Source organism: Ursus maritimus, unplaced genomic scaffold (assembly GCF_017311325.1).
Source record: "Ursus maritimus isolate PB19 unplaced genomic scaffold, ASM1731132v1 scaffold_2, whole genome shotgun sequence".
Lineage (NCBI taxonomy): Eukaryota > Metazoa > Chordata > Mammalia > Carnivora > Ursidae > Ursus > Ursus maritimus.
This window is the reverse complement of record NW_024424452.1, coordinates 42,634,382-42,658,997: the sequence shown is the minus strand read 5'-3', so window position 1 is coordinate 42,658,997 and position 24,616 is coordinate 42,634,382. Positions and strand designations below refer to the sequence as shown.

The following is a 24,616-nucleotide window of genomic DNA, read 5'->3' as shown; positions in this document are numbered from 1 at the left end:
ACTTTCCACATCCCCTCATCTGCAGGACCTTCACTCTCAGCTTTTCCATTTCTTAAGTTACTGATTTTCTTTTTTTTTTCTTTCTTTTTTTTTTTTTTTGTCATTTTTGGTCTGGAGTCCCTAGATTCCCAAATATTTCATCTGGCTCCCCCTCTCTGCTCTAGCACTACCCTCCCCCTTTCCCAGCTGGGCCCCAGCTCTTTCTCACCCCAGTAGAGGACCATGCCTTGGCCTCCTAGACTGCTGTGTCTCACCAGGCACGACAGGCCAGCTGCCTCCCTGGCTTTCACATCCAAGGACATCTGAAGATACCACGTCCCATCAGCATGGGGCAGGACGTCGCCTCGCTGGGTGCCCCGCTGCTCCTGCTCACCCCGCATCCACATCACCCACACGGGCTTGGGGTGGAAGCTGGAGACATGGCACACCAGCAGCAGACGGCCGGGACCGGGACTGGGGCCAGTGGACAGCCAGGCCTCTGGCCTCACTGCAGACACAGGAGATATTCACAGACTGAGAGGGTAGATATTCACATCACTTTAAATAATCACATCTTTCTACCTCTAGAATCCTGTCATCATCCCTCCCCCCCTTGGTTCCTTCCTTGAGGGAATGATGCAAATTTAGGAGTGCAGAGTAGAGAATTCATGGAGGGAGGGAGAAAGACTGACCTTGTCGCTGGAGATATGCCTTCCCTGCATCAAGAAGACCCAACAGGAGCCAGGGGCAGGTGTCACTGAGAAGCTTGTGTGCTATTTCATTGGTAACATGGTTCTGATTGAATAGTCTGCAGATCTGCTCAGCCCTACTTCCTCCCTTTGGCGATGGCCACCATGATGTGTTCTGAAAACTCATGAGATCTGATCCTTGATAAGCAATCCTCATGAAGCCTACTGATGCTTCTCCAAAGTGGGAATCACAGCTTAATACTACCTGAACCTGAAAGGGATCTGGGGAAGAGAGACTGTGAGTTACAAGACAGGAGGAGTAAAAGAGAGTTAATGAGATTAGTGGAATGCATGGAGGGCAGAAGAAGAGGTAGAAGTTTAGGGGATTATAGGGACTTGAGGAAAGATTGGTTTGAGAAGTGGCTCAGACAAAGGTGAAGTGGTGGTTGCTGGAGGTGGAGAGAGAGGTGAAAGTTTGAGGAAGGAACAAACGTTGGAGGAGAGACATAGATGATGGGGGTATAGAATAGGGAAGGGTTCAGTCGGAGAGCTAGGGTAAAAACAATCTAGGTAGAAGGGAGTCCAGTGCGAACACACAGACAGGCATTGCTGATGTGACTGAATGAAGAGAAAAGCACAGTTCAAGGACTCAGTCACAGAGTGAGGGAGCTAGGGTGCCTGGTTGGATGCCAGGGAAAGGGGTGGTCATGGGAGACACTAGCAGGAGAGAGGAAAGCACAACCTGCAGTCAGTGAGAAGAGTGGGAGGTAGCAGAACACGTGAAGCTTTTCAAAAATTGGGATCTGGATTCTACCCCCAGATGGCTGTGATTCCATTTTATGGCAGAGAGAGGTGAGGTTCAGAAGAAAGTGGAGTTCATTTCCCACAGGAAGAAAGAACTCAAGGAGACACAAGTGTCTGTCAGCTCCATCCCAACCACAGGGAACTGAACATCACATTCAAACTGCCGATTGCTGACATGGTTATGACATATCGAAATAGTTCTAATGGAGTATCTGTAGAATATGGTTTCCATTTCTTTCAGCTCCTCGTTGCTGACGTTGCCACGAAGACCAAGGCTGCAGGTAAATGAAAGCACCGGTCTTGCTGCCCCAAGCATGAGTCTGTAACTCATCCAGCCACGCTGAGCCTTGATTTTTTGTCCAGGAAATGTTGTAAAACGATGTGGTGAGGATAATTCCGAAAGAGATCAGCTCCTGGAAGGCTGTAGCAAAAGGACAGTTACAGGGAGGAAAGGAGGGCAATGGGAAGGAGAAAGAATGGAGAAGAAGGTGCCAGGGAGGAGAACCAAAGTCTGAGTATAGGGAAGCCATATTGTCTCAGGAGACATGTGCTGCCCAGAGCCCCGAGCTATGTAACCATCCTTCAGAAGAGCAAGGGTCCCTGGGGTCAGGGATGCTCAAATGAACCAGGCTGACGCTCCCAACCCCAAGTATGACTGCACACACAGAAAGACACAAATGCACATATGTACACACATGCACACACAGAGATCACACATATCCTCACACATATGCACATATACCAGCACAGCTAGACAGACACACACCCCCACGTGTACACACACAAACACACAGAGATGCACTTAGGCACCTAAACACATATACGCATAATCAAATGTACACAAACACGTGTACATACATGCACACACACACACGCAATTGCACCCACTGGGCAGGGCCAGAGGTCTCACCATCTTCACTGTCACCATCTGGGAGGAGAACGGCCAACAGCAAAATTTGCAGGAACAGCATTGTATTTGCAGATGGTCTTTCCTTCTCTTACAAAGTGGGCCTTTGGTGTTTGTTCTAACAAACCTACCCCTCACACAGCACCTCTCCTCTGACTTCCTTCTCAAGACACAAGCCTTCCCGAGTCTCTGCCACAATGCACATGGGCTCCTCCCTCAACCCTGGACACCTACTCAGACTCTCACTTCCCCTCCTGGTCTGATTCCTTCTGGCTTCCAGCTTCTCCTTGTCACCAGCCTCCATCCTGCTCCCCGTCCCCTAGTTCGGTTGCTACAGAACCAGTCCTGTGTGGCGTGGAAAGGTGACCCTACCTCTTGTAGGGTCCAGACAGTAATCCATGAAAACATGGCTCCCAGCACCCAGCCCTGGAACCTGCTGTCGCTGGATCCCTCCTGCCCTTGTGACACCCCATGTATTTACTTTCCCATCTCTCCCCCAGCTCATTCACATCTCTAACTTCGCACTGCTTGTGTTAAAAAACTAAATCAACCAGATAAATTTGAAGATCTAATTGGTTTTATTAAGTGATTCAAGAGTCAGGCAGCATCCCATCTGGCAGGCAGACGGGAGGTTTGTGGAGTGTTGTAAATGGGAGGTTTTTATAGGAAGGAAGTTGGCAAAAGAGACTGGAGTGTTTCAGGGGAGGTCACCTTCCCTTATTTGGGAGAGCAGGGGGTCTTACTATGCAGGTGACTTACCCTCCTTGGAGATGGAGAGATGTGACAGAGAACCTCACTGGTGCTGGCCAGAGAATTCTCACTGGCAGGTGAACATTTCTGGGGGAGGTGGGAACTGTAGTTAGGTTAGGGATTAAGCAATCTTGGGGGACTTGGTCTGACCCGGGTGCCATTTTGGGCCAACGGATTTCTTTCTTTCTTTTTTTTTTTTTTTTTTTTAAGATCTTACTTATTTATTCGACAGAGATAGAGACAGCCAGCGAGAGAGGGAACACAAGCAGGGGGAGTGGGAGAGGAAGAAGCAGGCTCATAGCGGAGGAGCCTGATGTGGGGCTCGATCCCATAACGCCGGGATCATGCCCTGAGCCGAAGGCAGACGCTTCACCGCTGTGCCACCCAGGCGCCCCCAACGGATTTCTTTTTAACAGTTACTCTGTTTGCTTGTCCAGATTCCCCCTTGACTGCCTGTCTAACAATATCAGCAACCACCTGTGTGCCATGATTCTTAGGGAAGAGCCACTAGCCATCACAGAAACCACAAGACATTGAAACATCTGAAAAATATCCCCTCTGTCTAACTTGCATTAATATATATTGACTCATCAAGCAGTCACCTAGCACCTGCTGGATGCAAGCACCGTGCTACACTCATGAAAATACAGTGTTCGCAGAGCAATCACTGTATGCAAGGAGCTTTCAGTCTACTTGGGAAGAAAAACACATAAACCAAGAACTGTACATTTTGGTGTGCTGAGTTAGTTTTTCTTTGGTTATTTTTTTTTTTTAATTCCACTGTAGTTAACATACCATGTTAATTAGTTTCTGGTGTATGATATAGTGATTCAACAATTCCATACATTACTCAGTGCTCAGGAACATAAGTGTAATTTTACTCCTCTTCACCTGTTTCCCCCATCCCCCCATCCACCTCCCCTCTGGGAACCAGCAGTGTGTTTTCTATAGATAAGAGTGTGGTTTTTTTTTCTTTTCCACTTCATTCTTTGTTCTTTTATTTTTTTCTTAAATTCCACATATGAATGAGACCATATATGTATTTGTCTTTGTTTGACTGACTGACGTCACTTACCATCATCATCTCTAGCTCTATCCATGTTGTTGCAAATGGAGGGATCAGTTATTTTTATGTCTGAATAATATTCCATTGTGTGTATATTCCATTCCACATCTTTTCTCTTTATTCATCTCTCTATGGATGTTTGCGTTGTTTCCATATGTTAGATACTTAGTAAATAATGGCGCAGTAAACACCAGGGGTGCATAATTCATTTTGTGTTTTCACATTCTTGGGCAACTATCCAATAATACAAAAAATATCCAGTAGTAAAATTGCTGGATCATATAGTTATTCTGTTTTAAGTTTTTTGAAGAACCGCCATAGCGTTTTCCACGGTGGCTGCACCAGTTTACATTTCTACCAACAGGGCACAGTGGTTCTTTTTTCTCGACACCCTAAACAAGACTTGTTTCTTTTGTGTGTGTGTGTGTGTGTGTGTGTGTGTGTGTGTGTTAATTTAACTGATGTGACAGGCGTGCGGTGATGTCTCTTTGTGGTTGTGATTTGCATTTCCCTGATGATCAGTGATGATGAGAATCTTTTCATCTGCGTGTTGGACATCTGAATGTCTTCTTTGGAGAAATGTCTATTCATGTCTTCTGTCCATTTATTAATTGGATTATGTCCTCTGTTAGGTGTTGAGCTGTTCAAGCTCCTTATATATTTTGCATACTAACCATTTACACATATGTCATTAACAAACATCTACTTACATTCAGTAGATTGTCTTTTAGGCTTGTTGCTTGCTTCCCTTGCTTTGCAGAAGCATTTTATTTTGAGGTAGTGCAACAGTTTCTTTGTTTTGTTTTGTTTTGGTTTGGTTTTGGTTTTGGTTTTCTGCTTTTGTTTCCCTTGCTGAGGAGACATATCTGGAAAAATGCTGCTATGGCTGATATCAAAGAACTTATTACCTCTACTCTCTTACAGGATTTTTACGATTTCAGGACTCACATTTAGGTCCTTAATCCACTTTGAGTTTATTTTTTCTATGGTGTAAGAAAGTGGTCCAGTTGCTTTCTTTTGCATGTAGGTGTCTAGTTTTCCCAATACCATTGGTTGAAGAGACTTTCTATTCCCCATTGCATATTCTCGCCTCCTTTGTCAAAGATTAATTGGCCATAAAATTGTGGGTTTGTTTTTTTTAATAATAATATTTTTTATATTATGTGAGTCACCATACAGTACATCCCTGGTTTTTGATGTAAAGTTCGATGATTCATTAGTTGCGTATAACACCCGGTGCACCATGCAGTACGTGCCCTCCTTACTACCCATCTCCAGCCTTGTGGGGTTATTTCTAGGTTCTCTACTCTGTTCCATTGATATATGTGTTCATTTTGTGCCAGTACCATTCTGTTTTGATCACTAAAGCTTTAGTATAACTTGAAATCTGGAATTGTGATATCTACAGCTTCAGTTTTCCTTTTGAAGATTGTGTTGGCCATTCAGAGTGTTTTGTGCTTCCATACAAATTTTAAGATTGTTTGCTCTCATTCTGTGAAAAATGCTGTTGATATTCTGAGGAGATGCATTAAATCTGTAGCTTGCTTTGGGTAGAATGCACATGTTACTAATATTTGCTCTTCCACTCCATGAGCATGGAATGTCTTTCCATTTCCTTGTGTCACCTTCAATTTTCTTTTTTTTAATAATAATATTTTTTATTATATTATGTTAGTCACCAGACAGTACATCCCAAGTTTTTGATGTAAAGTTCCATGATTCATTACTTGCATATAACACCCAGTGCACCAAGCAATATGTGCCCTCCTTAATACCCATCACCAGCCTATCCCATCCCCCCTGAAGCCCTCAGTTTGTTTCCCAGAGTCCACAGTCTCATGCTTCATTCCCCCTCTGTTTACCCCCCCCCCTTTCTTCTTCCCTTTCTTCTCCTACCAATCTTCCTACTTCGTATGTTCCATAAATGAGTGAAACCATACAATAATTGTCTTTCTCTGCTTGACTTATTTCGCTTAGCATTTTCTCCTCCAGTCCTGTCCATGTTGCAGCACACGTTGAGAAATCGTTCTTTTTGATGGCTGAGTAATATTGCATATTGGACCACAGCTTCTTAATCCATTCATCTGTTGAAGGGCATCTCGGCTCCTTCCACAATTTAGCTATTGTGGACAATGCTGCTATGAACATTGGGGTGCATATGGCCCTTCTCTTCACTACGTCTGTATCTTTGGGGTAAATACCCAGTAGTGCAATGGCTGGATCATAGGGTAGCTCAATTTTTAACTTTATAGGGGACCTCCACACTGTTTTCCAAAGTGACTGTACCAACTTGCATTCCCACCAACAGTGTAAGAGGGATCCCCTTTCTCCACATCCTCTCAGGAAAAAACATCCAGTGGAAAAAAGACAGTCTCTTCAATAAATGGTGCTGGGAAAATTGGACAGCTATATGCAAAAGAATGAAACTTGACCACTCTCTCACACCATACACAAAGGTAAACTCCAAATGGATGAAAGACCTCGAAGTGAGACAGGAATCCATCAAAATCATAGAGGAGAAGATAGGCTGCAACCTCTTTGACATTGGCCACAGCAACTTTTTTCACGACACATCTCCAAAGGCAAGAGAAACAAAAGATAAAATGAACTTTTGGGACTTCATCAAGATAAAAAGCTTCTGCACAGCCAAGAAAACAGTCAAAAAAACTAAGAGGCAGCCCACGGAATGGGAGAAGATATTTGCAAATGACACTACAGACAAAAGATTGGTATCCAAGATCTACAAAGAACTTCTCAAACTCAATACATAAGAGACAAATAATCAAATCAAAAAATGGGCAGAAGATATGAACAAACACTTTTCCAATGAAGACATACAAATGGCTAATAGACACATGAGAAACTGTTCAAAATCATTAGCCATCAGGGAAATTCAAATCAAAACCACATTGAGATACCACTTTATGCCAATTAGAATGGCAAAAATTGACAAGGCAAGAATCAATATAATTAATGATCAGTATATACTTTTTGCCATTTCGTTACTTATTTTGTGTTTTTTTAACTTTATTATTTTATTTTATTTTTTTATAATAATATTTTTTATTATATTATGTTAGTCACCATACAGTACATCCCTGGCTTTTGATGTAAAGTTCGATGATTCATTAGTTGCTTATAACACCCAGCACATGTGTTTGTTGGCTTTCTTTATTGACATACGTGGATTCTTCTCTCTTGATTTTTTGCATATGTATTACTAATTTTTGAATTGTTATCATTCACTTTGTATATAAGAGCTTCTCTCTATAGCAGTCATTATTAAGTTCACTAAGTTTAAAATCATTCCTACTCCTCTCCACCCCTAAGTTTTTGAAATATGCATCCTTTTATTTTGTGAGTCCCTTGACTGATTTTATGGATCTCCTCATTTTTACTGTTTTTCTAATTCCTTTCCTTTCCTCTTTCCTTTCCTTCCCACTCAGAGTCCTCTTTAACATATCTTGCAGCGCAGGGTTAAGTGTTCAGGAATTCCTTTCACTTTAATTTGTCTGGGAAACTCTATCTCTCATTCTATTCTGAATGATAGCCTTGCTGGATAGAGTGTTCTTGGCTGCAGATTTTTTCCTTTCAGTACTTTGGATATATCATGCCATTTTCTTTCTGATCTATAATTTCTACTGAAAAACCAGCTGATGCCTCTATGGGTTTCCTTTGCATATAACTTTCTTTTCTCTTGCTGTTTTTAAATTCTCCTTCATTGCTACTTTTTGCTATTTTAATTAATACGCATCATGCTGTAAACCTCTTTGTGTTGATTTTGTTGGAAGCTCTCTATGTCTCTTGATTTTGATTTCTGTTTCCCTCACCAGTTTTGGGAAGTTTTCAGCTATTATTTCTTCGAATAAATTTCTTGCCCCCTTTCTCTCTCTTCTCTTTCTATCATCTATAATGCAAATGTTTTCATGTTAGATGGGTTGCTGAGCTCCTTAAGTCTATTTTCTTTTGTATTTTTTCCCTCTCTCCTGTTCAAATTGATTGCTTTCCACATCCTCTCTTCTAGATCATTGATCTGTTCTTCTGCTTCCTGTATTCTCCTGTTCATTCCATCTAGTGTATTTTTAGTTTCAGTTGTTGGGTTCTTCAACACCGACTGGTTCTTTTTTTACGTTTTCTGTCCCTTTGTTGAGGGTCTTATTAAGGTCCTCTATTTTTTTCTCAAGTCTAGTGAGTAACTTCATGACCATTACTTCAAATTCTCTATCAGGCATATTACTTATCTCCTTTTCACTTAGCTCTCAGGCTGTGATTCTGTCCTGTTCTTTCATTTGGCACATATTCCTCTGTGTCCTCATTTTGTTTAAGTCTCTGTTCTCTTTCCGTATGTTAGGAAAGTTAGCTACATCTCTTGTACTTGAAAGTCATGGCCTGGTGAAGAAGTTCTGTAATGTTCTGCAGTGCAATGTCCGCTGTTCACCAGAGACTGACACCTCAGGGGTACCTCCTGTGTGTGTTGCGTGTCTGCAGTAGAAGCTGATGCACGTTTTTTTTTTTAGGCCAGTAATTTGCAATGGTCATCTTTGCCTGTTGTGTTTTGGGTTTGGTTCTGTGTTCTTAGTGGGCCATTCAGCAGGCTCCTCAGCCTTAAGTTGTGTCAGATTAAGTGATTGTCATAGACAAAGTTGCACTGATCTACAGGGCACATTCCCTGTGTTGTCCCCTGAGAAGCTTTCATTGGTGGAAGGGCCCTGCGATAGCACAAATGTCTACCTAGCCCTCTTCTGGAGCCTCAGTCAGAATGTTCTGTGTAATTATCTTTCCTTCTGCCCAGGGCAGATTCACTATGCAGTAGAGTGGCCCTGTCAGGAATGCTTGGGCATCACCAGGCTTGTGACACCACTTTGGATGGGCTCCTGCCAAGATCTTATTGGAATGCGCAGAACCTCAGAATAGCATGGGGGTGGGTGGCATGGTGTTAGCAGAGATTCCACAGGTTTGCTGTCGAAGCAGCCTACACCCAATGGGATGCAGGCAGTCTGGGTTGGAGGGGGCAGATCCGCAGAAGCACACTGGGACAGCGTGCACAGTGTGAACAAGGTTTGCACAGGTATGCTGGGGGAGGGGAACTGGAGCTAAGGGTCTGACTAGAGGGAATATGTCTGCAGGGGAACATTGGTGTGTGGCATGCTAATAGCAAGGGAGTTAGTGAATGTTGGCTCTATGTGGGTTCCCACAGTTGTCTGTGTGCTCAAGCTTAGGGGAGGAGGGGGAAATGGCTCCTGCTGGCTCATGTATTTCTCGAGGAGTCCCCCAACAATCTTTGTCCCTTTGGGGCATGCTCTGAGAGTTGAAAAATTGTAATCCCTCCCCCAGGCATACTTCAAACTGTGTCTTCTATGCTGTAACTCTCTGGGGCTGTTGGCGGTGCTATCTCTTAAAGACCAGGGAGATTCAGTTTCCTCTTGACCCTGTAGATCTTCCAGAGCTGAGCCTGCTGACTTTTTATATTCCAGGTGTTAAGCCCCATGGATTGTAAAAACTCCAGAAATCATGATTTTCAAAGCCAAATATTATGGGAATCCATCTACCCCAGGTGGGCTCCCTGGTGTGAATCTGTTTCTATTCCCTCTCTGTGGCCATGCATCCCTTCCCTTCACGGTCATCCTGTGCATCCCTTTAGCTCCCCACCCCAACTCCGCCCATCCTGCCCTGTTCAATGTAGCCTCTTCTCTACATTTAGCTGTGGACAGTTAGTTATGTCAGTCTTTGGGTCATTTTCTTGGTTATTTACACTGATGTGGGTGTTATCTAGTTGGAAGAGGTGATCTTAGGGCCCTCCTCCAGCATCACCTTCCCCCGAACTTCATGTGCTTAGTCTTATTATAACGTACAGGCTCTACCCAACAACATGACTGCTTAAACTATTTTCTAAGAGTCACCCTTAGCTGATGTTTGCCCACCCAGAATCATGGCTTCATTGGTTGCCTTCGGACATTACATATACATTCCTGTTAAAATGGATACCCAACATCCAAATGTGGGACTGGCAAGTGGTAGGTGCTCAATGATTATTCTTGAATGATTGAATAATTTGGTTGAGCAATCTATACATTAAATGCAGTCCTTACCAAAATAACACCAGTAGTTTTCAAAGAGCTGGAATAATCCTAAAATTTGTATGGAAATCATAAAAGACCCCAAATAGCCAATGCAACCCTGAAAAAGTAAAAGCAATGCTGGAACCATCATGATTCTGGACTTCAAACTACATTACAAAGCTGCAGTCCTCAAGATAGTATGGCACTGGCACAAAAACAAACACATAGGGGTGCCTGGGTGGCACAGCAGTTGAGCATTTGCCTTTGGCTCAGGGCGTGATCCCAGCGATCTGGGATCGAGCCCCACGTCAGGCTCTTCTGTTATGAGCCTGCTTCTTCCTCTCCCACTCCCCCTGCTTGTGTTCCCTCTCTCGCTGGCTGTCTCTATCTCTGTCGAATAAATAAATAAAATCTTTAAAAACAAACAAACAAACAAACACATAGATCAGTGGAACAGAACAGAAAACCCAGAAATAGACCCAGAAATCTATAGTCAACTAATCTTTAAAAAAGCAGGAAAGAATATCCAATGGAAGAAAGACTGTCTCTTCTCAAATGGCGTTAGGAAAGCTGGACAGCAACCTTCAGAAGAATGAAAGTGGATCACTGTCTTACACCATACAGAAAAATAAATTGAAAAATAGATGAAAGACCTAAATGTGAGACAGGAAACCATCAAAATCATAGAGGGGAATACCGGCAGCAACCTCTTTGACCTCAGTCATAGCAAGTTCTTACTAGACACATCGACAGAAGCAAGGGTAATAAAAGCAAAAATGAACTGTTGGGACCTCAAGATAAAAAGCTTCTGCACAGTGAAGGAAACAATCAACAAAACTAAAAGGCAGCCTACGGAATATGAGGAGATATTTCAAATGCCATATCTGATAAAGGGTTAGTATTCAAAATCTAAATGGAAAGCAACACCAAAATAAAACTCAACACTGAAAAATAAATAAAGCAGTAAAGAAATGGGTACAAAACATGAATAGACACTTTTCTAAAAAAGACATCTAGGTGGCCACAGACATGTGAAAAGACGCTCAACATCACTGATCACCAGGGAAATACACATCAAAACCGTGAAAGACCACTCACAAATATCAGAATGGCTAAAATTATCAAAACAGGAAGCAGACGTGGGTGAGGAGGCAGAGACAGGGGAACCTTCTGTTGGTGGGAAAGCACCCGTGCGGCAACTCTAGGCAACAGGATGACGGCTCCTCAAGAAGTTAAAAATAGAACTTCCCTATGATCCAGCAATTGCACTACTAGGTATTTACTCAAAGGACCCAAAAATACAGATTGTAAAAGGCACATGCACCCCAATGTGTAGCAGCATTATCGACAATAGCCAGGCTCTGGAAAGAGCCCAAGTGTCCAATGACGGATGAATGGATAAAGAAGTTGCGGCATATGAATAGAAAGGACTATTACTCGGCCATCAAAAAGAATGAAATTTTGCCATTTGCAGGGATGTGGGTGGAACCGGAGTGTATTATGTTAAGTGACGTAAGTCAGTCAGAGAAAGACAAATACCATTTCACTTGTATGTGGAATTTAAGAAACAAAACAGATGAACATATGGGAAAGGGGAAAAAAAAAGAGAGAGAGGGAGGCAGACCATAGAGATTCTTAACAATAGAGAATAAACTAAGGGGTGACGAGGGAGGCAGGCAGAGGACGCGTGCTAAGGAGAACAGTTGTGATGAGCTGTGGCTGTTTTATGAAAGTGATGAATTCCTGAATTCTAAAACTGAAGCCAAGATTACACTATATGCTAACCAACTAGAATTTAAGAAAAAATTGAAACAAACAAACAATAAGTAAATTTTCTGTCAGGCATACTACTTATCTCTTTTTCACTTAGCCCTTTTGCTGAGATTTTGCCCCGTTCTCTCATTTGGGACATCTTCCTCTCTCTCCTCATTTTGTCCAACCCTGTCTGTTTCCGTGTGTCAGGAAAGTTAGCTCTGTTTCCTGCTCTTGAAAGCACTGACTGCACGAAGAAGAGGTCCCGTGGTGACCTACAGTGCAGGGTCCCCTGTTCTTCAGAAACTGGCACATGAGGGCGTCTCGTATGTAGCCTGAGGCGCCCTCCTGTGGTGACTGACCTGCATTTGCCTTCCGTCCTGTCATCTGCAATGCCTCTCATGGTCTGTTGTGGGCAGGGTTTGGTCCCTGCGGTATTAGTGGGCCGGTGTGGGGCCTCCGTGGGTTTAAGTTGTGTCAAACCAAGTATTTGCCAAAGATGGAGTATCAGTGAACTGCAGGGCACATTCCCTGTGTTGTCCCCTGAGAAGCTTTCATGGGTGGGAGGGTCCTGCCGTCGGACCAGCTTTCAGCCACCAGGCCACATCTGGGGCAACAATAAGAAAGTTTTGCATAGCTTCTGTCCAGGACAGGACTCCCTTTGGAGTGGTGGGGCCCCCGTCAGGGCTGCTCGCACCCTGCCAGGCTTGTGGCACCACTCTGACTGGGCTCCCCCCAAGAGCATGCTGGAATACGGAGGTGGGGTGCAGGATGTCTGGAAGGTTTGCATAGGTAAGCTCTGGGAGGGGACTGTAGACAATAGGACGCAGGCACCTTGTCCTTTCATCTCTACAAAAACCCTGGAGTAAATTTCTGCCGGTCACTTAGCAGCAAAGCAGGAAATCAATTCCTGATCAGTGGTTTGTGAGAAAATCCATGAAAACACCCAGGACAGGGATTGCTCCAGGTATCAGGGTTAATAAGCAAGATTTGTGACAGAGTAAGAGTGTCACAAGATGGGGACACATGAAGAAAAAAGCAAACAGGCAAAGAAAGGAATAGAGGAATGTTTTCAAGAATCCAAGGGAAGGAAGAGGGAAGTAAGGAGGAAACTTCCAAGGAAGAGAGACATTAACCCAGTGTCCCCCCTGGGCCACATCCACGTCCATCAGAGGGCAGCTTCCAGTCTAAGGGCAGAAATCCACCTTGTTGGGCTGAAACCACATGGGGATTGTATTGGCTGGTGGACTGGGGAGCTCAGGGTCGGTGGGGTTCCAGCACCTTCTGTGGGTCTGTGGGTCTGCCTTTGCTTTTTCAATGTTTTGGTTTTGCTGTTGCTGCTGTTTTCACCATTACTGAAGTATGGTGACAAATGAACATTGGGCCTCTGGACAGTGTGCAGCTTTCCAGCTGCCCAGGGAGGAAGGCTGGGAGGCACCACGGGCCGTGCGGGACCGCACAGGCTCTAACAGGGGCAGCAGAGCCTGTGACGGGACATGAACGAAGGTCCTCCTGAGGAAAGTCTTCCAGCAACTCCTCAGAGAGGACGGCCTGAGGAACCATGGGAGCCCGGGGCACATGGGGCGTGCAGGGAGCTGACGCTCACGTCCTTACCTGAGTGTCCCCAGGGCGGCAGGCTGCATTTTAGAAGGAAAATGCAGAACTGGTCAAGAAAACTTCTACTGAGGCAAGTCATGAAAATTAATATTTTATGTAGCATTCATCACGTTAGAATATTTTTATTACTACCTTCTTTTAAAAACATAAAATGAGGTAATCACTTGATGTTTGGTGTATGTGAACATGGTGACATTGAGCCCACAACCAAGCCAGTTGACTCGGCCACCACCTCACACCCGGAACTTCTCTTTTCTCTTTCTTTTCTTTTGTTTTTCTTTCTTCTGCTGAGAACAGTTGGGGTCTAACCTCTGGGCAAATTTCATGTATCCAGCTATTCTGCCTTCTTGCATGCAGACTACATCCTCAGGCTTGCTTCTCTGGTGCTGAAAATGGATTGTACTGGTTTCAGGCTTCATACACTGACATCATCATCCAGGAGAGGAAGGGCATCTCTTTCCCCTGCCATTGACCACAAGGATCAGGTTCCCTGTGACCCGTGCCCCCTGGAGCAGGTGCCTGGCCCTGAACCATCACTGTGAGTGATACAAGTGGCCTCTGTCTGGTGATTGGCCTGACCTGCCGGTTACCTGTCCATCCTTCAACCTGTCTCATTGTGGCCTCAGGCTGATCAGAGCCCAGGGCTACACACGAGGGCGGAGTCAACCAACCAAAATCCACAGGGTGGCCACAAAAGGGGAATGAGGGAGACTGCAAGTTAGAGAAACAGCCAAGCACTCTGATCCATGAGAGAAGATTCCAGAAGTCCCATGATTTCTTCTACCCACTCCCATATTTTCACTTTTGCCACCTCTCCCATCTCAACATTATTTTCCAGAAATGTCCACATGTGCAATGGTAGAAGCCTGTATTGGGTTCCTCTGGAAGTTCTTTTGCCCTGGGCCCCTCTATCAGCCTCTGAACAAATTAGAACTAAGTCCCTGTCCCCTAGGTCAACCCACATAAGTTGCTGACTAACAAACTGGTTAGAAACAACAATGAAAACCACATTCAAATCAGGAAAGCAAAATTGTCAAGCTCCTAAAACAGTGATGACCTTTTCGTCCCCACTACTTGACACTCGGGATGTCCCTGCTGCAGGTCAGAGCCCGAGAACGGTTTGTGGAGTTAATTAATGAAAGCGAGGGTCACGGAGCTCTAGCCGTGGCGTCTCCACTCGCACTGCCGTGGGCGTCGTTGGTCACAAAGGTCCATGTCCATTATCACAGAGTCTGTCTGTGCTGACGGGCTGCCTGCTGATGTGGATTTGAACCCCACACATGCGCGCACCGCTCGTCGTGGACACGTGGAGCGTCCCGACACGGGTCACCCACCTCGGGCGACTCCGGGGGAGGCTGAGCAGGGGTTGCTCGGCCTTCCTGTGCTCCCCCCGCATAGTGAACACGTGTCTTCTTTGCTGTTCTTTCGGCGCCACATGCTCTGCGTGTTTGCGCTACTCTAGGGATGTCACTGTGGAAAACGGCCCTGACGCCCGGAGCCGCGGGACTGACTGGTGTCCTAAGCCCAGAAGGCGGATGTGCCTCATGACAAAACAGCTGTGCAGGCGCGGCGATCACAGTCGGCAGCTGGGACATGTGCGCACTTCTGAGCTCATGTTTCAGTAGAGGGAAATACTCCATACACTACCTTCCTCACAAACACATCTACATACTAGAGAAGCTGTCTTTAAACACAAACACACATGAAACCAGGCTGGGTAGTCATCGGGTGGCAAGTGTTGTGAGCAGAGGCTCCCAGGACCCCAACCCCACAATTCCCCCAGGAGCAACGGCTCACTGTCAGGGACTCCGTGTCCTCAGGATGGTCACACGGCAGCCACGGAAGCCAGAAGGCACTGTATGCACTGTCCCTGCTGGATCCCCATTCATCCCTGACCACGACACTCCCGTTCTCTTTCCTGGAGCGTCCCTTTCCCTTCAGCGACACACTCGTATGCTACGTCTCAGACGTCACATGTACGCACCCGTGAGTCCCCTGCTGATTTTGCTAAAGTACAAATTGTGATTCAGTGAGTCTCAGCGGAGGACAAGACCCTGTATTTCTATCCAGCCCCATGGTGACAGCCCTGCTGTCCCTGAGCCCCACAACCAGCAAGCATCCTGCCTTCCTGTTTTTATTCAGAACCCTGGGACCAACAGATCCATCCCATCGGTGTCTGTAGTTAAATAATAGAAATCTTCACAGGAAAACTCATTTCAACCTAGGGGCCTGGAGATGTCAACAGGACAGGGAAAGTGTGAAGACCTTGGCCAAGGGAGAACATTTTTAACAAGAAAAGCACTAAATATCTCAACTACTACGAGCATGTCAGGAAGCAAAAGCAAAAGAAAAAAAACCTATGAATTTAGCACAAATAGAACACATTTTTATCGGGGATATTTTCCATGAAGGTGACTCTCCTTGCCAAGGATACAAATATTAAAAAGCCATGGTCTTTGCTATCAAAACCCCTATGAATTAGAAGGGAAAGGAATACTGGGGACAATAAGGGCTGGGAGCAGATAATAGATTAGCCAAAGCGCAGGTTAAAGTGGTGGAAATTCTCACCAGGCAGAGACTGCTTCCACTTCTTTTTTTCTTTTTCTTTTTCTTTTTCTTTTTTTTTTTTTTTGAATATTCCTCTGTTTTTCATGTTCAGTTAGCCAGCATATAGTACATCATAAGTTTTTGATGTAGTGTTCAGTGATTCATTAGTTGTGTAAAACACCCAGTGCTCATCACAACACATGCCCCACGTCTGAATCAGGGAGGACTCATTAGAGGAAGTGACATCTAATGCTTGTGACACATGGAGGTTACTGGATTTAAACTGAATTAAATTTTGAGAGTTAAGTTCCAGAACGAAGTCAGACCCCCAATCCTGCTAAATTACACTGAGCTTATATTCACAACTGATTGTTAAGCAGAACTGAAGGACAAAGTTGCACAGAGAGTTGCAAGGACGTCACCACTGAGCTGGCTTTAGGTTCCTCCTGGAGCCTGGGCTGCTGGGATCCCACTCAGAACGGAGGTCAGTGCATGGACATCTCCAGTGTGTTTTCCTGGGAGGAACAGAGGAGGAGTCAGTCTGCAGCAGATGGAAGTGAGGACTGCAGGGGGACAGGGCACTGGGAGCAGGAGGGCTGAGGACAGACCGAAAGGTGGGGAGACACATGGGAAAGAGCAGGAAGGTGGCTCCAGAGACTTACCAGCGCTTCCAGAGCCACAGCGCCAGACCTGCCAGAAGCACCAGGGGCACTATCACCGCCAGGAAGACCAAGCCCATGGAGTGGGGCTGCTCTGTGGGTTTGGAGCACAGACGGTGTCATTTCCCATCCACCTGAGGTTGAACTCTACCTCCCTGGTCCTCTTTGCTCGTGTCACCCTCTGCCTCACCAGCTGCTCTTCCTCCTTTCACCTCTCCCATCCTTTCTCAGAAATGGCCTTTTCACCCAACCTGCGTCATCCCATATCTGCAAGACCAAGACCTTCACCCTCAGCTCTTCCACTTCTGGGTTACTGATTTTGTGTCTTTTTTCATCTGGAATCCCTAGATTCTCAAATTAATCATCAGGTTCCCCAGCTTTGCTAGAGAAGTACCCACCCCTTTTCACAGCCAGGCCCCAACGCTTCCTCACCCCAGTAGAGGACCATGTCCTGGCCTCCTAGACTGCTGTGTCTCACTCGGCAGGACAGGCCAGCTGCCTCCCTGGCTTTCACATTCAAGGACATCCGAAGATACCACGTGCCATCAGCATGGGGCAGGACGTCGCCTTGCTGGGTGCCCCGCTGCTCCTGCTCACCCCGCAACCACATCACCCACACAGGCTTGGGGTAGAAGCCAGAGACGTGGCACACCAGCAGCAGATGGCCGGGACCGGGACTGGGGCCAGCGGACAGCCAGGCCTCTGGCCTCACTGCAGACACAGGACAAGTATTCACAGACTGAGAGCGTAGATCTTCACATCACTTTAGATGGACGCATCATTCCACGTCCAGAAACCTGTTACCATTATCCCCTCTCCCTGTTGACTCCTTCTTACTCAGATCGTGAGGGAATGGTGCAAATTTATGAGCACAGAATGCAGCATGCTTGGAGGGAGGGAGCAGGACTGACCTTGTCGCTGGAGATCAGCCTTCCCTGCATCAAGAAGACTTGAGAGATAGCGGGGACAGTAGTCTATGATGAACGTATGCATTAATTCATTATCTTCATGGTCCTGATTGAATACTCTGCAGACCTGCTGAGCCCTACTTCCTCCCTCTGGAGATGGCCACCATGACATGCTCTGGAAACTCACGAGATCTGTTCCTTGATAAGCAATCCTCATGAAGCCAACTGATGCTTCTCCAACGCGCAGTTCACAGCCTAACGCCAGCTGTACCTGGAAGGGATCTGGGGAAGAGAGACTGTGACTTACAGTACAGAGGGAGAGAAAGACATGAAATGAGATGAGTGGAAACCAGGAATGGTGGAAACAGAGGGAGAATTTCAGGGGACTGGAGGGAATGAAGCAAAGTTTGGTTTGATGGGAGGCTCCCACAAAGGGGAAGTGGTGGTGGACGGAGACAGAGGAAGAGGTGAATGATTGAGGAAGGAACAAATGTTGGAGGAGAGACATGAAGCATGTGGGCAGAGAATAAGGAAGGGCTCAGCAAGAGAACTGGGGATAAAAACAACCTAGGGTGAAGGGAATGCAGTGGGGTACAGGGAACACATAGACAGACCTCGCTGATGGGTTGAATGGGGAGAAAAACACACAGTTCAAGGAATCAGTCACAGAGTGAGGGAGCAGGGTGTGCCTGCTTGGAGGCCAGGGAAGGGAGTGGTCACAGGAGACATTAGTGGGAGACAGGAGAACACAGCCCGTGGTCAATGAGAGGAGTGGGACGTAGCAGAAGACATGAAACTTTTCAAGAATCAGAGTCTGGCTTCTGTCCTCCGCCCACATGTGTGAGATTCAGATTTATGTTGGGGAGATGTGAGGTTCAGAAGCCACAGAAGGCTTTTTCCTAGAGGAAGAAAGAACTCCAGGAGACACACACACACCTGCCACCTCCATCCCACCTCTGAGGGAGTTGAACTCACATTCGAGCTGCCATTCACTGAAATGGTCATGAAAACACAGAGGAAGACCAACGGAGTTGAATAAAATGACTCTTCTGCTGTAATCACCTCCTCGTTGCTTAAGTTGCCCCTGGACCAAGGCCACAAGAAAATGAAAGCGCCAGTCTTGTTGTCCCAGCCATGAGTCTGCAGCTCATCCAGCCAAGCTGAGGCAAGATTTTGCTTCCGGGAACGGTTGTAAAAGGATGAAGTCAGGATGATTCGGAGGGAGATTGGCTCCTGGAAGGCTGTGGAAAAAGAACAGATTGACTTTGGAAGAGGAGGTCATTGGGAAGGAGAAAGAAAGGAGAAGGTGGCAGGGAGGGGAACCAAAATCGGGAGGACAGGGAAGACATAGTTGTCTCAGGAGACATGTTCTGCCCCAGAGCCCTGAGCTTCGTACCCAACCATCAGAGAAGCACACGACCCTGGGGTCAGGGATGCTCGGGAAGGAACCAGGCTGACGCTTTCGTTCCCAGGTATGTGCTGGGGAACCCACACTACAATGCAGACACACTCACACACACACACACAAACACACACCACAAGTGCACAGGTGCACATATGCACAAACACACTTATGCCAAAGAACATACAGATACATATACACACAAGTATACAGACACAGAAACACAGGTACACAAACACACACACACATTAAAACACACACAGTCACGCAAGCACATCTACACACACACACACACACACTCACACATGTACCCACTGGGCAGAGCCAGAGATCTCACCATCTTTACTGTCACCACCTGGGAGGAGAACCACGAACGACACAAGTTGCAGGAACAGCATCGTATCTGCAGGTGTTCTCTCTTTCTCTTACACGGTCTTTGATGGTTTTTCTAACAAACCTACCCACACATAGCACCGTTCTTCTGACTTTCTTCTCCACACACAAGCCTTCCCTGCGTCTCTGCGACAATGCAAATGTGCTCCTCCCTCAACCCTGGACACCTACTCAGACTCTCACTTCCCCTCCTGGTCCTTCCCTCCCTGTCACCAGCTTCCATTCTGCTCCCCGTCCCCTAATTCAGTTGCTACAAAACAAGTCCTGTGTGGCGTGGAAAAGTGACCCTGCCTCTCGTGCCTTTCCTTCTCGCCCAGACAGTAACCCATGAAAACACATGGCTCCCTGCACCCAGCCCTGGACCCTGCTGTCACGCTGTCCCTCCTGCCCTTGTGACACTTCTCATGTATTTCCTTCCCCATCTCACCCCCACCCCAGCTCATTCACATCTCTGACTTCTCCCTGCTTGTGTTAAAAAAAAAAAAAAAAACTAAATCAACCAGGTGAATTTGAAGATCTAGTTGGTTTTATTAAGTGATTCAAGAATTGGGCAGCACCCCATCTTGCAGGTAGAGGCGAGCTCTGAGGAGTGGTGCAAATGGGAGGTTTGTACAGGAAGGAAGTTGACAAAAGAAGAGAAAGGAGTGTCGGGGAAGGTCACCTTCCCTTAATTTGGAGAGCAGGGGTCTTACCATGCAGATGACGTCCCCTTCTTGGGGGATGGAGACGGTCCATGTGACAGATCACCTCACTGGCGCTGACCAGAGAATTCTTCACTGATAGGTGAGCATTTCTGGGGGCGGTAGTAGGTTAAGGATGAAACAACATTTGGTGACCTGGCCTGGCCCAAGGATTTCTTCGTAATGGCTACTCGATTTGCTTGTCCAGATTCTTCCGTGATCAGCTGCGTAACAGTATCAGCAGCCACCAGTTCACCATGATTCTTGGGGAGGAACCAGTAGCCGTCACAGAAACCACAGGACATTGAAACATCTGAAGTATACCTCCTCAGTCTGACCTGCATTAATATATATTCACTCACCAAACAGTCACCTAGCACCTGCCTGGATGCAAGCACCGTGCTACACTCATGAAAATACAGTGTTCGCAGTGCAATCACTGTATGCAGGAGCTTTCAGTCTACTTGGGAAAAAACCATAAACCAAGAACTGTAACTTTGGGTGTGCTGAGTTAGTTTTTCTTTGATTTGTTCTTTTCTTTAAATTCAGCTAACACGCAGTGTTGTATTTGTGTCTGATGTACAATATAGTGCTTCAGGAATGCTAGACATTACTCAGTGCTCGTGTATGTAAGTGTTATTCTAATCCCCTTCACATGTTTCCCCCGTTCTCCACCCACCTCCCCTCCGAGAACCAGCAGCGTGTCCTTTGTAGATGTCCATTTTTTCTTCTGTTCCTTAAATTCCACATCTGAACGAGACCTTTTCTCTTGTTTCTTTTGTTTCTTAAATCCCACGTGTGAGTGAGACCATATGGCATGTGTCTTTCTCTGACTGATTATTTCACTTCCCATCCATGTTGTTGCAAATGGCGAGATTTCAGGCATTTTTATGTCTGAGTAATATTCCACTGTGTGTACAAACCACATCTTTTTTTTTTTATTATTCATCTGTCCACGGAAGCTTGGGCAGCTTCTATAATTTGGCTCTTGTAATTAATGCAGCAGTAAACATTGGGGTGCATGTTTCTTTTCATTGTAGTGTTTTCACACTTTGGGGGTAAATATCCAATAGTACATTTACTGGATCAGGTGACATTTCTGTTTTTAATGTTTTGAGGAACCTCCATACTGTTTGTGCACTGGCTGCCCCAGTTTGCATTCCCACCAACTGGGCATCAGGGTTCCTCTCTCTCTACATCTTCCCCAACACTTTTTCTTGTGTGTTTCTTACATTTAGCCAGTATGACAGGTGTGAGATGATATCTCTTTGAGGTTGTCATTTGCATTTCCCTGATGATGAGTGATGTTGAACGTTATTTCATGTTCTGTTGGGCATCTGGATGTCTTCTTTAGTGAGATATCTATTCATGTGTTTTGCCCATTTTTAATTGAATTATATGTTCTTTTGTTGTTGAGTTGTACAAGTTTTCTTTTTTTTTTGCAAGTTCTTTATATATTTTGGATAATAACCCATTATCAGATATGTTATCAGCAAAAATCTATTCACATTCAGGAGATTGTCTTTCAGTTTTGTTGATTGTTTCCCTTCCTGTGAACAAGCTTTTTATTTTGATGTAGTCCCAATAGTTTATTTTTTCTTTTGTTTCCCTTGCCTTGGGAGACATCTAGAAAAATGTTGTTGGGGCAACTTACTCATCTTTTCTGGTGGCTGAGTAATAGTCCATTGTATATATGAACCACATCTTCTTTATCCATTCATCTGTTGAATGACATCTCAGCTCCTTCCACAGTTTGGCTATTGTGGACATTGCTGCTATGAACTTTGGGGTGCATGTGCCCCTTCTTTTCACTACACCTGTCTCCTTGGGGTAAATACCAGTAGTGCAGGTGCTGGGTCATAGGATACCTAGGAATAAACCAAACGAAAGAGATAAAAGACCTGTACTCTATAAACTACAGAACACCTATGAAAGAAATTGAGGAAGACACAAAGAGATGGAAAAACATTCCATGCTCATGGATCAGAAGAATAAACATTGTTAAAATGTCCATGCTGCCCAGAGCAAATCAGCACCGTTTTCTTTTTTTCTTTTTATTATGTTCAATTAGCCAATATACAGTCCATCATGACCAACACCATTATCAACACAGTTGAAAAGACTGTCTTTTTCCTGTTGCATAGTCTTGCCTCCTTTGTCAAAGATTCAAAGCCCATAAAATGGGCTCTCTACTATGTCCCATTGACGTATATGTCTATTTATATGCCAGTACCATACTATTTGATTACTATACCCGTGTAGGATAACTTGAAATCTGAATTTCCAGCTCTTTTTTTTTTTTTAAGATTTTATTTATTTATTCGACAGAGATAGAGACAGCCAGCGAGAGAGGGAACACAAGCAGGGGGAGTGGGAGAGGAAGAAGCAGGCTCATAGCGGAGGAGCCTGATGTGGGGCTTGATCCCATAACGCCGGGATCATGCCCTGAGCCGAAGGCAGATGCTTAACCGCTGTGCCAGCTTTTTTTTCTTTTTCAAGTTGCTTTGGCCGTTCAGTCTTTTGTGGTTCCATACAAAGTTTCGGATTGCTTGCTTTCATTCTGTGAAAAATGCTGTTGGTACTTTGATAGGCATTGCATTAAATCTGTAGATTGCTTTGGATAGGATAGATGTGTTAACAATATTTGTTCTTCCAAACCATAAGCTTGGAGCATCTTTCCATTTCTTTGTGTCACCTTCTATTTTTTTTTCATGAATGCTTTATAGTTTTAATAGTACAGTTCTTTTGCCTCTTTGGTTAAGTGTATTCCTAGGTGTTTTATTATTTTTGGTGCAATTATAAGTGGAAGGGTTTGCTTACTTTCTCTTTCTGCTACTTCATTATGATTATATAGAAATGCAAAGGATTTCTCCGTATTGATTTTGTGCCCTGAGACCTTACTGAATTAGTTCTAGTAGTTTTTTGGAGGGAGTTTTTAAGGTTTTAGGTAAATAGTGAAAGTTTTACCTCTTCCTTACCAATTTTGATGCCTTGTATTCCTTCCTATTGTGATTGCTGTGGCTGAGACTTCCAGTACTATGTTCAATAAAAGTAGTGAAAGAGGACATCCTTGTCTTGCTCCTTAACTTAAGGGAAAAGCTCTCAGTTTTTAACCACTAAGTTTGATCTTAGCTGTGGGTTTTTCATATGTGACCTTTCTCATATTGAGAAACATATATGTTACCTTTAATCTATTTTGTTGAGGGATTTTATCATAATGGATGTTGTACTTGTCAGATATTTTTCTGCATCTAATGAAATGATCATACAGTTTTTGTACTTTCTCTTGTCATATAACATGTTGATTGATTTGTGAATTTAGACCCACACTTGTATCTCAGGAATAAATTTCACTCGATGGTGATGAATGATTTTTTTAATGTATTGTTGGACATGGTTTACTGATATTTTGTTATGGATTTTTCCATCTTTTTCATCAGAATTATTGCCCTTTAGTTCTCTTTTTTTGTAGTGTCTTTATCTGCTTTTGGTATCAGGGTTAATGCTATAGCCTCATAGAATGAATTTGGAAGCATTCCTTCCTCTTCTAATTTTAATAGTTTGAGAAGAATTGGTATTAACTCTTCTTTAAATGTTTGGTAAATCTTTGAAGATTTCTGGTCCGGGACTTTGTTGGGAGTTTTTTCATTACTGATTCAATGTCATTGCTGGTAATCAGTCAGTTCAAAATTTCTATTTTTTCCCAGTTCAGTTTTGGGAGGCTATATGTTTCTGGGAATCTGCCCATTTCTTGTAGGTTGTCCAATTTCTCGGCATATAATTTTTCATAATATTCTTTTACAATCCTTTGTATTTCTTTGATGTCGGTAGTTATTTCTCCTCTTTCATCTCTGATTTTACTTGAGATCTCTCTCTGTCTCCCTCTTGTTCTTGCTTTTTTTAAATGAGTCTGGCTAAATGTTTATCAATTATGTTGATCTTTCCTAAGAATTTGTCCCAGGTTTCATTGATCTATACATTTGTGGATTTTTGTTTCTTTTGTTTTTTTAGTTTCTGTATCATTTATTTCTGCTCTAATCTTTATTATTTCCTTTCCTCTACTGCTTCTGGGGTTTTTTTGTTCTTTCTCTAGCTCCTTTAGTTGTATGGTTAGGTTGTTTATTTGAGATTTTTGTTTCTTGAGGTATGCCTATATTGCTATAAACTTTCCTCTTAATAATAATGTTTTTATTGTATTATGTTAGTCACCATACAGTACATCCCCGGTTTCCGATGTAAAGTTCCATGATTCATTAGTTGCATATAACACCCAGTGCACCATGCAATACGTGCCCTCCTTACTACCCATCATAAACCTCTTAGAACAGCTTTTGCTATTTCCCAAAAATTTTGGACTATTCTGTTTAAATTTTCACTTGTGTCCATATATTTTCTGATTCTTTC

The 24,616-nt window shown here is 44.4% G+C and overlaps 1 protein-coding gene across 1 annotated transcript; it reads right to left on the bottom strand.

Moving 5' to 3' along the window:
• Positions 1-16,443: 16,443 nt before the first annotated feature.
• Positions 16,444-20,002, bottom strand: LOC103672084 (T-cell surface glycoprotein CD1a-like). Its single transcript, XM_040635877.1, is given in 7 exon segments — positions 16,444-16,685; positions 16,833-16,923; positions 17,262-17,540; positions 17,741-18,019; positions 18,713-18,781; positions 18,784-18,978; positions 19,477-20,002. Coding segments are annotated over 7 exon segments (1,071 nt in total). The 5' UTR covers positions 19,538-20,002; the 3' UTR covers positions 16,444-16,588.
• Positions 20,003-24,616: the final 4,614 nt, after the last annotated feature.